Raw genomic sequence first — 14107 nt, forward strand, 5'->3', positions numbered from 1 at the left:
ATGGCTCCTTCTAGAAAAAAGAAGAATCAAATTGAAATTATTCCGGAAAATGCAGAATTTGAACAAGTAAGAAGTCTTGGCGATGATATAGAATCTGAAGATGCTGGTGAAAATGGTGATAACAACGACCAATCCGAACAACTTCTTGAAATGACTGAGCAAGAAGAAATTTCAAGAAAAAGAAAAAGTGACAGCCTTGAAACTCAACAGTCTCAGCCTTACCAAAAGAAGCCGAGGAAAAAGACAGCCCGTTGCTGGCCATATTTGGACACGGTCGAAGAAAACAATCAGACGATCGCCATTTGTAAATTTTGCAAGGAAAGGATCAAATGTGACCCAACAGGGTGCACAACTACTTTAAACAGGCATGTCGACAAATGTCGGAAAGAAAATGGACAGACAAGTCAAGCATTACTTCAGTTTCAGCCAATCGATGCGAAATCATCAGAGGTAACAGTCGGTAATTTCAAGTATGATCATGTTGAAATGAGAAAATTATTTCTCATTATATTTAGTAAATGAATTACCGTTTAGACATGTCGAGAGTTTTATGTTTGATAAAGTTATGCGAACAGCTACTCCGTTTTGGGAGAAAATTAGTAGGCATGTTGTTAGGAAAGATTGTTTCAGTACTTATGAAATTGAGAAAAATAAATTAAGAGAAATGTTTAAATATATTAGAAAGATTAATATAACGACTGATATGTGGACTTCCTCACATCAGAAAATTGGTTATATGGTTGTCACGGGTCATTGGATTGATTCCAATTGGAATTTGAACATGAGGGTCCTTAATTTTTGTAATGTCCCTCCCCCACATAGCGGATTTATAATTTCAGAAGCTTTGTTTAAGTGTTTGGATGAATGGGGGATTATTGATAAAATTGGGACATTGACGGTAGATAATGCAGCTGCGAATGATGTCGCTTTACGGTATTTAAAACAAACTTTTAGTGTTAGAAGGTCATTATCTATTGAGGGAAAGATGTTTCACGCTCGTTGTTGCGCACACATATTGAACTTATGTATGCAAGATGGTTTAAACCCAACTGAAGATATAGTTGATAAAGTTAGGGATGGGGTTAAGTATATAGCAGCCTCGGAAAGTCGCAGAATTAAGTTTGCTGAAATTTCTAAGTCATTAGGTTTGAAATGTAAGAAGCTGATTCTGGATGTTCTTACACGCTGGAATTCAACATATAATATGTTGGAATGTGCTATTCAGTTCAAGAATGTTTTTCTTATATATAGCACATCTGATCCAGGCTTTAAAGAGTATGTACCAGGTGCGGAGGATTGGGAGCAAGTTGAAGGAGTGTGCTCCTTCCTTAAGGTATTTTCTGATGTCACGAAGGTTGTTTCCGGAACAGGTTATTCAACTTCGAATTTGTTTTTATCAGAGATAAGAAGGGTCAAGCATATAATAGACAGAAAGGCCATCGATCCAAATATGCATGTTCGAGAGATGGCGCGAAAAATGGAAATGAAATTTGAGAAATATTGGGGGGAAACTAACTTGGTAATGTCAATTGGTGCCGTCATGGATCCGCGGTTTAAAATGAAACTTCCAGCTTTTTGTTTTCCTACTCTTTATCCGATTGCAAGTGATGCTGAAACAAATATGTCTTATTTATTGAATGCCTTGAATGATTTGTATTTTGAGTATTGCAGGGAAGAAAATGATGCTAATAAAGAAAGGAATGAATCTGGGGTGTCTTCTTCTGATGCTAATTTTATTATTGAACAAAGTGAAACACCTCAAGGGATCAATGATTACGAGAGTTTTATTCGAGAGAGTGGCGGTATACTTGAGCCTACAAAGTCAGAATTGGAGGAGTATTTGAGTGAGAAAATTATCGCTCCAAGTTCAAAATTTGATGTTCTTGCTTGGTGGAAAGGAAACTCAGCAAAATATCCAATTTTGTCCAAAATGGCATTTGATGTGTTGAGTATTCTTATTAGCACGGTAGCTTCAGAGTCAACCTTCAGCGCTGGTGGTAGAGTGATTGAACTACATCGCTCTTGTTTAAAACCCGAAACAGTAGAAGTTTTGTTGTGCGGAGCAGACTGGGTTCGTGAATTGTATGGACTGAAAAAATTGAAACAGGTGAACATGTATTCCTTATAATTTAAATGAGTTTGAATGAAGAATAAACATGTTTTTAGTCTAACATGCTTCCATTTGACCTTTTCAAATGTTCACAGGAGGAGGAAAAGGTTATCATTATAAATTTGGATTAAAGGATAAGGTTATGTAGCACTTTATTTTTTGCTCGTGCTATATTTGATCACCTATAATAGGTCTGTTATTTTTTGCTTCTTTATCTCAGCCACTGCTCTAACTTGGTGGTTGTACCTTTGTTTATTTATTCCTACAGGCGGCATATCTTTTGTATATTGCTTATTAGGAGCTTTCTAGCATTATGGCTGAGGAACAAAAGGTCAGTAGCTTATCAGTATTTTTCTTTTGGATTTAATTATCCCCAGAGAGAAGCAGTATAGTAAGGGAGAATACCACAACAATGACAATAATCAACATCGGCTTCTTCCTTTCTGCATTGAAAAGAAAGCACTACTTTATCAATTAGAACTATCTTAATTAGCTCTACATATTAGCTTTTCTAAGAAGAAACATAATTTCATGTATTCGGTTTTTGTATATATAGTTAGAAGGGACAAAACTTGTGAACTTACTCGTTGAAAGATTGGCAGGAGACAGAACGCATACTTTTGGAAAATTACCACTGCTATGAAACTGAAACTTCAGATTGTTTCCCCTATAGAAAGTACATCCAGTATCACCATTATTCTTAAAGTCAAAACAATAGCTTTCATACTTCTGAAGGTGATTCCAACACTTAGTTAGTTTCCTAGTTAGTTTCTACTAGCTAGATGATACTTTACAAGCACCCTATTTTTTTTTAATTTGTTTAACCATACTTTAAATATTTGATCCAGTTTATTCTAGTTTATAAATTTTGTTTTATTTATTTGATTTTCAAATTATGCACAGGTTGATGAAGTTCATGTTGGAGTTGGGATCAAGCTGCTGCAACTTGCTATGAAAGTTTATTTTGGTTTTAATTTTTTTGTAATGTAATCTAAAAGCATCGAAAGAATGTTGATAGTCGGAAAATTTTGTATATCTTTTTGGCAGCTGCTTGAGACCTTTATTCATATTTGTAATGGTTTTCATCAAAAAAAAATTAGAAACAAGGCAATGTATTATTAAAATATTCTGAAAATATTACATTTTTTCGAGTTTTACCGAGCCGAGCTCGAGCCGAACGAGCTCGATCCGAGCTCGAGCCGAACACGAGCCGAACATACTCAAAACTCGGCTCGAGCTCGTTTTCTTAACGAACAGATTTATGTGTTCGAGCTCGAGCTCGAGTTCTTAACGAACCGAGCCGAACCGAGCTCTTATCGAGCCGAGCCCGAACTTGTTCGCGAACAGCTCTGTTCGTGAACAGCCCTACCTGCATCCTAGGCCTATTTTGAGAGCTTATCTTATTTTAAAATAATCTACCTGTTTACTACGATTATTGATCGATAAAATTCATTGAATATTTCACGTGCCTCCTAAACTTATTTTGAAAGTTCATCTTAAGATTTTTACAAATCGCCAAAACTCTAAATATATTTATTAGGCCGCAAGCATCTACCTACTTCCAATCCAATTTGTAGAGTTCATCTTAGGATAGTTATGAATTGTCCTGTTGAACCTCAATCAAGTCTTAACTTCATATAATATAAGCAGAATTTTAGTTCAATGAATATGTATAAACTCGTATTTTTTAGCATGGCTAAAAAGATCTCATATTAATTTAGTTAATCAGCATCTACCTTTCATACAAAGATGTGCACGAATTACTTGTCAAAAATTAGAAAAGTATTAAATTTTTCACGTTGTAATTCTGACAAATTGACATAAGGGAGTTCGTAACTTAAAGTTATATAATAAGCTTAAAAAGGACAAAATATTCATTTTTTTGTTAAAGTGGCCGGATTGCTTAAATGGAAGTTTTTAGACTTTATTTGTCGTATCAATTTACAGAGGTTTTTTTTTGCCAAGTACAAAGGTTTTTTTAGGATTTGTCAACTGCCCATATCACATGCTAAACACTCAAACTTATAAAGTTTGGAGTGTTTTGACTGGTTTATTTGTTATAAATGCAGGGATCCATCGTCATTAAAAAATATTGACCAATTAAAATAAACTAAATTTATAGAAGTTTGTATTTAGTGCATGCCCATGGGCACACAACATAAAAAACTTTTTTTTATAGTTATCGATACAAAGTTGCATATATAAAATAAGCTTTTTATAATGTGTGTTTAAGTACACACAATAAATACTAAATTAAATAAGTTTGAAGCATTTTTTTTCCGATAAAATTGTTATGCATGCAAGGGTCCATTATATTTATGATTCAAAAGTTAATAAAAAAAATTCAAACTTATGAAATTCGATGCTTATTATATATGCTCAAGCATATATTTGAAAACCCGATAATATAATGCAGCAAAAATATATATGTAAAAGATATAGTAATGTTCATTAAATAATTATCCAAAAGATGTTCATTAATTTATGAATTTAAATTTTACACGAATAAGGACAGCAGTATTAAAACATTGTTTTGATTTTTGTGCTTCATTCTACACTGCAAATTAAATTAAAATTAAATCAAACGGAAGTTGAAAAGTACTACTTAGTCTGTCCCCGAATACCTTACGCACTTTTTTTTCTAATGTTTGTCTTGTATTTTAAGTCTATTTTAATGTTTGTCTATTTTAAGTCTATTGTAGTAGTTTTAAAATTAATTTTTTTTAAAATTCTTTATAAAAAATTAAATATTATAATTTTATTTAAAAATAAAAAATATTTAAAATTATTTACGAAATTATATTTTACAAAAATTTTAAAATACATGATAATTTCCATTAATCAATATAAATAATCCGGTGAAACAAAAATGGTAATAAATAGATGAAAAATTACTCTTAAAAATAGGCGGACCCGCTAAATTGCGGCAGTGCTCTACAGCTATATATATATATATATATGACCACGTTCGATATCTAGGATCTTTCTTTATAGCTCGCAGACCCCACCCACGGTGGAGCCCGCTAGACAGACACCTTATACTGTCCCCCAAATATCTGACTGTCCCAAACATATTAATTAGTACTAGTAAGTTTTTTAAATTGTGGTCAGGTATTCCGTATTCACTTGTGTTGGTGAGTAGGGAGGGCAATTTGTACCGAATATATGGATATTCAATTGATATCTATTTTATCAGATTTTATCTAATTTGAATATTTTTGGGATTGAATTCGAGTTCGGGTTAAATTTTAAACCCGAATCATTTTCGGGTCGAATTTGGGTATAAGACATATTGTTTCGAACCTCATTCGAAAACCCGAAACCCGTTCCATTTTGACCCGAATCCAATTCGAAACATGTGTTAATATATAAATAATTTTTTTATATTTTATATGTAGTAATATAATATCTAAAATAATATAATACCAATATTAATACTAAAATTATACTTTTTAAAAATTATTGCATTAAAATCGTTTAAATATGTTTTCAGCAATATATTCAATACTTATACGAGTATACTAAAAGTCAAAGATTTTTGTATTATTTCACCAATAATTTTATTCACAGAGGTATGATTCATTATTTTCTCTGAACCCTTTCTTGCAACCAAAAAAAATATATTATCGTCATATTTATGAGCACTTTGCTAAAATCAGATCCTGATAATTTTTCTCTAAAGTTTTTGCAAATTAAAATGTAATTTGATAGAGATCTATAAACTCGAACCCGAATAAAATTCGATGAATTCGGGCTCGAATTTAGTGATTCATATTTTTCGAAATTTGGATTCAGGTTGGACGAAAAAACGGATTCGAGTTTAACTTTTACTAAATCCGTTTTGACCTATCCAATTATCATCGCAACTGCGAGCTGATCCCATGCTCTTTATAACCATACTCTTTATAAGAAGGCCTCTACACAGTACGAATCGCGCATGAGGTGAATATGAACATAATTCCAAGTTTTTTTAGTCAAAAAGTCGGATTGAATATATATTGAATTCAATCAAAACTCGACTTAAATTTGTTAATTTGACAATACTCAAACCCAAATTCGTTTGTATTTTTAAATAAATATTTATTAAAATTTATTATTATTATTTATATATTTAAAATTAGTTAACCTTTCTTTTTAATATTATTGAATTTTGAACTCACGAATAAACTCAGCTTTACTGGTTTAAATTCGATGGACTCACGAGTAAGCTGGACTCTACTTTTATTAAACAAGTAGAATTTGGTCAGATATAAGCTTAACTTTAATAAGTAGCTGAATTTTGTTAAGAGTGTTTATCTTTTTCACTCGTGACCAGAGGGAAATTGACGTCACTTGAAATTACAAAACCAGTGTCTATGATAGGAAATAAACATGCTGAGCAGAATTATCGGATGAAATACTTACAGCCTGCAAGTATAAAATTAGAAAATTTTGTTTTAGGTGCATACTAAATCTAATGATCAAAACTTTGAGATTCTTTTTCTTATTATTAGCACCCCCTAGCTTCTCTCAGGTGTCCCATCTAACTAGCCATCTATGCATAACTTAACTGCTACTCTTTCACAGTAATTTTTGGTACCTTTGTGTCCTTAATTTGATTACCATGTGATACATGCAAACAGTTGTGCAGATACATAATTTTCTCTCTCGGGTCGCACAAGTTAATATTTACGATCTGGGGATGCGGTATAACCATCAAATACCATCATCGGAAGTACTGTAACGATTAAATTCTGTTTAGGCTAAAAACACAGTGAGAAGTGGTTTTTGAATCCGAATAAAAAACAACATGCATCATGCATGGAAGCGTGGGAAAATAATATCAAAGGAGTATTGGCTGGTGCTGGATTCAAGTTCCGTGCAATATTGGTGATCAATCATGGAGTTGCTAATACAGAAATGTGGGGTTTGCGAAACTGAAGGGATGGAGAATCTATCCATAAATATTCAAATCCAACTCAAAAGATTTGCAATCGGGTACAAACATCAGGTACAAATACGTTTAGACCTATCAAATTTCGACAACCTGAATAAAACAACAGCCAGCACGACATATATACATAATACATTCATTTCACTTCTGCAGAATCACAAGCTCGAGTACAGCTGGGAGCCCTTTATTATCTCGGCTTCCAAACAAAATGACCGAGTAACTTAAAATTGATCCCTTCCCCCAACAACTTTCAAAATGACACGTACTGCTTACCTCCTTTAATAATGAAAATCTTCAAGGTGGGAACATTTTTTGTGTCCCCCGCGTCTGTCTTAAACGAAATAATAGTGCTAAATATACAAAAAAATTAATTAAAAAAAAATTACAAAATAACGTGACAAATGATTTGATACACCATACTTAAGCACACCCATAAATAAGGAACTCCGTGTTTTGTTGTATAATCTTACATCAATATAATCATAAATGTATAGGATTAGTAAAACTTCACATGAGGAATAGAGAAAGCAAGAGGACGCAAGGGAAATGAGACAGAAGAGAGAATAATTTGAAGGGACTGCATGGCCTTATAAGGTAATGTCGTACCTGAAGTCATGAGAGAAATAGAGAGGGAAAGGACGACAACAAGAAGAAAGGGCTTTGCGAGCTTAGGATTTAGGTTAGCCCCCGACTTACGTGTCGTCGTATGTATGCATATTCATTTTTTACTGTCAGGTAACTGACACGTAGGGTTTCTCCTTGCCAAGATTTGACTCCCCCCAGTCACACCACATGCATCACACTGTATATCTGCTCATTTCTATTTTCATTTCTTATGGGGGCAGGTGTCAACCCCTCTGCTTATTCGCTCGTTTTTATTTTGCTATTTTCATGAATTTTTTTTACAGCACCTATAAAATTAATTTAAATTTTAATTCAACTAAAAATAGATACTAAAATATATTTGTTGGCTATGGCCCAATACGGCACACCGACCGAAGACCAATTAGACATTGAGCCGAAGACCCAATACGATCATAAACCAAAGGCCTAGTCAGCCAAGCAGACCGAGGCCCACTTCCGTCCCAACCGTTGGGATCACTCAATCGAAACGCCCTTTTTTTTCTCCTCTTGATGATAAAGGTGTAACAAACGAAGAAATTAATGGAGATATCAGATATAAAATCCCCCTGGAAAGTAAGAAATAGCCAAATTACACACTCATTCTCTCAAACACTCTCTACTTTTCTTGTATTCCATTAACCCATTTTATATCCAAATTCTCATTCTCACACCGGAGGTGAATTGGGGGTGACAATCCCTCGCATTCTCTTCCCTTTCAGGTGGCAGCCGAAGGCAGTTCCTGAATGGCCGAAGCCTGTTCATTCATTCCGAAGAAGATCTGGGCGTTGCATTTGGCGCCGTCTATGGGAACTACAAGAATCACTAACGAGGTATCGAGACAATGACAAACATAATTTCTGAGTAAACACCACCACCTGGGTTCCCTGCTCACGATGGAGGAAAGACGTCCACCCTGGTGGACACCGATGGGGTCATCAAACTGACTCTCGAAGAGAAGCCTTGCTCTTAAAGATCCGCGCAGAAAAGTTAGCCGCAGAGAAGGGTAAGGTAAAAGATGATCAAGCAGAGAAAGAAGCGGAGGCCCGAGCGAAGCGAAGAGAGGCCGATGTATTATGACTAAAATCCTTGCAGCTCCAGAGAGAAGAAATTGAGCTACAAGAGAAAGAACTGTGCGAAACACTGCAGGATGATGAACCAGAGAGAACCACCAAATACATGAAAGACCGTAGGGGGTATGACGAAGAATATGAGTCTGACTTTGATTCGCACCCCAGAAGAAAGCGAACAAGGCAACACTTTTCATCTAATTCGGACGAAGAGCCTGATGGGTCCCGAATCTGACTCACTCACCTGGAAAAGGCTATGGTTGGCGATATACGGGTCGATCGAGAGCCGATTGTGATAGAAGAAATTGAACAATATCGACCCCCCCGGCGAGAAAAGGCAATTCCCAAAGATGAGTGAGTTTAATGGGGACCTAGAAGACCATTGTGAAAAATACGAGATGCTAATGATTGGGATGGGACATAATGACATCATGCTCTGCAAGATGTTCAAGACCTATCTTAAGGGATCAGCCTCGATGTGGTACAAATCTCTCAAACCCAGGTCCATCGGGTCGTATGAGCAAATAAAGAGAAAGTTTTTGAAGTATTACTCACATTTGTGCCAAAGGCGAAGGACACTAAATCCCTCGTCCATTTTCGACAGAGGGCGAACGAAGAGCTAGGCGATTGGCTCGGTTCAAGGAAGAAGCTGGAATGGTCACGAATCTGGACAAAGTCAAAGCTATGGGCTTCCTAACGGCGGGGCTAGACCCCTACAAAGGTAAAAAGCTTCTCTTCTCTCTTTACGATTTTCCCCCAAATCCCTGAATGATATATATATGAGGGGCGAGAACATTCGCTAGAAGATGGAAAGTATCGGGATTTACAAAGACTCCCGAAGGGATGATCGATCAAAGCAAGCCAAAAGATACGAAAGCTCATGATCTGGGAACGACCAAAGAGATAGTAGAAAAGAAGGAAGAAAGAAAAACTGACTGTGGGGTCTAAGGACGCTGAGATAGAGATTCAGCTGTATTCACTCCCCCGAATGCACCAATCTCCAAGATTCTCCATGAGATCAAGGGAAAGCTTGGGTTCGTTCGGCCAACTAAAGTGAAAATCCCAAACCATAAGAAGAACCCCGACAAGTACTGTGATTATCACAGAGATAAGGGGCATAACACTGACGAATGTTACCATCTCAAAAAGCTAATCGAGCGAATGTTCAAAGAAGGCGAACTTAATCAGTTCGTCCGAGATCTGAGAGATAGACTGGGGCCGAAGGATAATTAAGAAGAACTACAAGCTGAAGAGCCCGAGCGAAGAGACAGGATAAGGGGCAAAGTGAAGACAACGTGCTAGACAAGGATAGTAAGACAATAAAAAATAAATATGTCCAGCAAGTGTACAACCTCTATCAGTTCATCCAGGCGAAACCCTACATACCCATGACCTTCAGTACAGAGGATTATGAGGACGTCATTCGCCCACATGAAGACCCTCTTATCATCAACCCTCTCATTGGGCAGAACAAAATTTGGAAGGCTTTGGTGTATACCGAAAGTTCGGCCGACATACTATTCCACAAGACTTATTGCAAGATGAATCTGGAGGGAGAACAGTTAGAACCCTACAGCGAAGCATCTCTCTACGCCTTCGGACAAAACCCGGTACAATTTGAAGGTACGATAATACTTCTCATCTTTTTGCGTAAATTGCCGTATACTGTTGAAAATCCTGTAAAGTTCTATGTGGTTCGGATCGAGAGTCCATATAATGCTATCTTGGGAAGACCATTCTTGTCAACCTTCGAAGCAGCAGAAATGCTATCTTGGGAAGACCATTCCTGTCAACCTTCGAAGTAGTAGAATCTATATCCCATCTCAAGCTTAAATTCCCAATCGAGAAATGGGTAGGAGAGATAAGGGGCAATCATAAAACCGCCTGAATTATAATATTGGAAGACTTGGAGAAAGATCAGGCCTAAAAGAAGCCAGACAAAACTGGAAAAAGGAAGAGAGCTGAAGCAGAGCCCAGTAGGAACAGAGAGACCCTTAACATTGAGTTGGAAAAGTTCAAGGCATATCTTTCGAGCCCGATCGCCGAACCAGCCGTTGAGACCGAAGAAGTTGAACTATATGCCGTCCATTCGGGAAAAATGGTTCGGATTGGAAGAAACATGGAGAAAGATCTTAAGGAAAAGGTAATTGCGGTGATTTGGCAGTACCATGATGTGTTCGTCTGGGGGCCAGAGGATATGCCTGGTTTGGATCCCGAGACGGTTATGCATTGTCTGAATGTCCATCCCGAGGCCAAACCAGTAAAACAGAAGAAAACGACTTTCAAAGTCGAACGACAGAAGGTAATCGAGGCCGAAATGGAGAAGTTGTTGGAAGCTAAGTTTATAGAAGAGATTGAATACCCCGACTGGTTAGAAAATTTGGTGGTCGTTAAGAAATCCAACGAAAAGTAGAGGATGTGCGTAGACTATACGGATCTTAATAAGGCTTGTCCGAAGGATCACTACCCCCTACCTAGCATCGACCAACTGATAGATGCCATGGCCGGATACCAGGTACTTAGTTTTCTTGACGCTTTTTCTGGTTATCATCAAATTGCCATGAATGATAAGGATGTGCCCAAGACAGCGTTCATAACTCCGAAGTGAACTTATGCTTATATTAAAATGCCCTTCGGACTTAAGAACGCTGGAGCCACATTTCAGCGAATGGTGAACAAGATGTTCAAAGAACAGAATAGTCGGAATATGGAGGCTTATGTGGACAACAAGATTGTAAACTCCCTATTCCAAGATCGCGTCGAAGACTTGAAAGAATGCTTCAAAACTCTCCAAAGAAATAATATGAGAATCAATCCGAACAAATGCACCTTCAGAGTTTCCAGTGGGAGGTTCCTGGGCTACATGGTCAATGCCCGTAGGATAGAGGCGAACCATGAGAAAATCAAAGCAGTTATCAATATTGAAGCCCCTAAGTGCATCTGAGATATCCAAAAACTGACCGGCCGACTGGCCGCCCTTCGGCGATTCATTTCCAGATCAGCCGAGAAGGCGCTCTCTTTCTTCACCATGCTTAAAAGGTCAAAGAATTTTGAGTGGGGGCCCGAGTGTCAAAAGGTATTCGAGGAGGTAAAGGAATACCTCACCAATGCACCACTCTTAATGAGGCATGATCCAAAGAAAACACTTCAGCTTTAACTAGCCATGTCTGATAGAACACTGGGGGCGATACTCGTAAAAAATCATGAAGGCAACCAACATCCTGTTTTCTATGTATCTCATGTTCTTAAGGATGCATAAACGAGATACCCCAACGCTGAAAAGTTCACATATGGGCTGGTTATGGCCTCCCGAAAATTACGACACTACTTCCAGAGCCGAACGGTTCAAGTTGTCACCGACCAGCCTCTAAAGAAAATTTTGACAAGGCCCGAAGCTTCGGGAAGGGTCGTGGCCTGGTCCATCGAATTAAGGGAGTTCGACCTCGAATATTTCCGCAGAACGGTAGTTAAAGCCCAAGCCTTGGCTGATTTCATGGTCGAGTGCACATTTTTCGGGACGCAGGAAATCACGCTGGAAGAACAACTCATTCGGACCCCGGGAAAATGGAAGTTTTTTGTGGATGGTTCGGTCGCCGGAAAGAAATGTGGGGTCGGCTTAATAATTTCCAGCCCCAAAGGGTTTGAAATATGTCAGGCTATAAGGTTTGATTTTCCCTTCACCAATAACGAAGTTGAGTACGAAGCACTCCTGGCAGGAATGGAGTTGGCTCGAAGCCTCGAGGCGAAGCACTTAAGGGCGTTCAGTGACTCTATGTTGGTGGTCAAGCACTTCCCGGGAGAGTATGAATAGAGGGATCATGTGACAAAGGCTTATGCCACCAAGGTAAAAAATGCTTCTTTGTCATTTGAAACTTTTGAGTTAAGACAGATAGAAAGGGAGAACAATAGCCGTGCAGATGCTGAGACAAAGAGCCTAACCGGTTCTATCTACCTCACCGAAGCCAAGACGCCTTCGATCGAGAAAAAAGAATGTCTGAAAATTCACCAAGGCACTGGTTGGATGGCTCCGATAAGAAATTTTCTGGAAAAAGGAATCCTGCCTCTAGACCGAAGGGAAGCCCTAAAAATAAAATACAAGGCATCAAGCTACAAAATTTTCAATTGAAGAATATACCGCCGATCGGTCAGCCAACCCCTCTTAAGGTGCTTAAATACCGAATAGCAACATCAAGCTCTGGAAGCGGTGCACGAAGGAATTTGTGAAGAACATCTGGTCGGTCGGTTTCTCGCCTTTAAAATCCTGCGGCAGGGATTCTTTTGGCCGACTTTGCAAGCCGATGCAAGTGAGTATACGAAGAAATACGAACAATGTCAGATGTTCGCCACAGTTCCAAAGCAACCTCCTAAAAAAATGAATTCCATACTCAGCCCTATTCCATTCGCCATGTGGGTCGTAGACATAGTTGAAATTCTCCCCACCAGCACCAAACAGGCAAAATACTGCATAATTTCCATCGACTATATGACCAAGTGGGTCAAAGCCCGACCATTATCTGTCATAATCGAGGAAGCAACTAAGAATTTCTTTCTAGAACAGATCATTCTGAGGTTTGGGATTTCGAAATTTTGCGTTTCCGACAATGGAACCCAATTTGTTGGAAATAAATTTTGAAGGTTTCTGCATCACTTTGGGGTTCAACAGAAGTTCAGTTCAGTCGCTTATCTGCAGGGGGACGGGGTAGGCAGCGAACAAAATAATCTTTCAAGTAAAAAGAAGAGGCTGGGCGAATCCAAGGGAAGATGGGCCGAAGAACTGCCATGGGTCTTATGGGCTTACCGAACGACGCCAAGATCTTCCACTGGGGAAACCTCTTTCAGGTTGGCCTATGAAACAGAAGCCCTGGTTCTGGTCGAAGTGGGCCTAGAGTCTTATAGAACTGAGGTCTACAATGTGGAGAACAATAACTTTGGATTGAGGGCGAACATAGACCTGCTAGAAGAAGAAAAAGAGGTTGCCCACCAAAGAAACATGAAATATTTACTACAGGAAGCCCAACACTACGACTCTGAAATTAAAAAGGGGTCGCTCGGAATCGGGGACCTAGTCCTAAGAAATTAACTGCATCCATGCCAACAATACAAGGAAAACTTCAGCCCAACTGGGAAGGGGCATACAAAGTAATTGAGGTCGTTCGTCCAGGAACAAGCTAGAGACACTGGCTGGCGAAGCAATCAAAAATACTTGGCATGCCAGTCGACTCCGAAAATTTTACCAGTAAGAAAAATTACTTTTATTTCTCATTTGTACTTCATTTTGAGTTCCTTGTAAAAGATGTAATGATTTTATGATTAATGAAAATGAACTTCTCTCCCAATCTATTACTTAAAAAAGAAAAAAAATCTTATTACAAA

General features: G+C 37.9%; 3 protein-coding genes across 3 annotated transcripts; all 3 read left to right on the forward strand.

Moving 5' to 3' along the window:
* On the forward strand, window positions 1-2241 carry LOC141691700 (zinc finger BED domain-containing protein RICESLEEPER 2-like). Its single transcript, XM_074496460.1, has 3 exons — window positions 1-450; window positions 725-2107; window positions 2206-2241. Exons 1-3 carry the CDS (start codon window positions 1-3, stop codon window positions 2239-2241), a joined length of 1869 nt encoding a protein of 622 aa, XP_074352561.1.
* Window positions 2242-12035: 9794 nt separating this feature from the next.
* On the forward strand, window positions 12036-12545 carry LOC141691701 (uncharacterized). The gene has a single exon (XM_074496461.1). It carries the CDS (start codon window positions 12036-12038, stop codon window positions 12543-12545), a length of 510 nt encoding a protein of 169 aa, XP_074352562.1.
* A 179-nt stretch (window positions 12546-12724) lies between these two features.
* On the forward strand, window positions 12725-13814 carry LOC141691702 (uncharacterized). Its single transcript, XM_074496462.1, has 3 exons — window positions 12725-12898; window positions 13005-13303; window positions 13370-13814. The coding sequence occupies exons 1-3, from the start codon at window positions 12725-12727 to the stop codon at window positions 13812-13814; spliced, it is 918 nt and encodes a 305-aa protein (XP_074352563.1).
* Window positions 13815-14107: the final 293 nt, after the last annotated feature.

This window comes from Apium graveolens, chromosome 10 (genome assembly GCF_009905375.1).
Source record: "Apium graveolens cultivar Ventura chromosome 10, ASM990537v1, whole genome shotgun sequence".
Taxonomy (NCBI): Eukaryota; Viridiplantae; Streptophyta; class Magnoliopsida; order Apiales; family Apiaceae; genus Apium; species Apium graveolens.

Coding starts and splice junctions, on each gene's coding strand:
- LOC141691700 (XM_074496460.1), top strand. CDS start 1: ATGGCTCCTTCTAGAAAAAAGAAGAATCAAATTGAAATTATTCCGGAA. Junction 451..724: donor TCGATGCGAAATCATCAGAG/GTAACAGTCGGT, acceptor TCCTCACATCAG/AAAATTGGTTATATGGTTGT. Junction 2,108..2,205: donor GACTGAAAAAATTGAAACAG/GTGAACATGTAT, acceptor AAATGTTCACAG/GAGGAGGAAAAGGTTATCAT.
- LOC141691702 (XM_074496462.1), top strand. CDS start 12,725: ATGTCTGAAAATTCACCAAGGCACTGGTTGGATGGCTCCGATAAGAAA. Junction 12,899..13,004: donor GTCAGCCAACCCCTCTTAAG/GTGCTTAAATAC, acceptor ATCCTGCGGCAG/GGATTCTTTTGGCCGACTTT. Junction 13,304..13,369: donor CTAGAACAGATCATTCTGAG/GTTTGGGATTTC, acceptor TAAATTTTGAAG/GTTTCTGCATCACTTTGGGG.
- LOC141691701 (XM_074496461.1), top strand. CDS start 12,036: ATGGCCTCCCGAAAATTACGACACTACTTCCAGAGCCGAACGGTTCAA.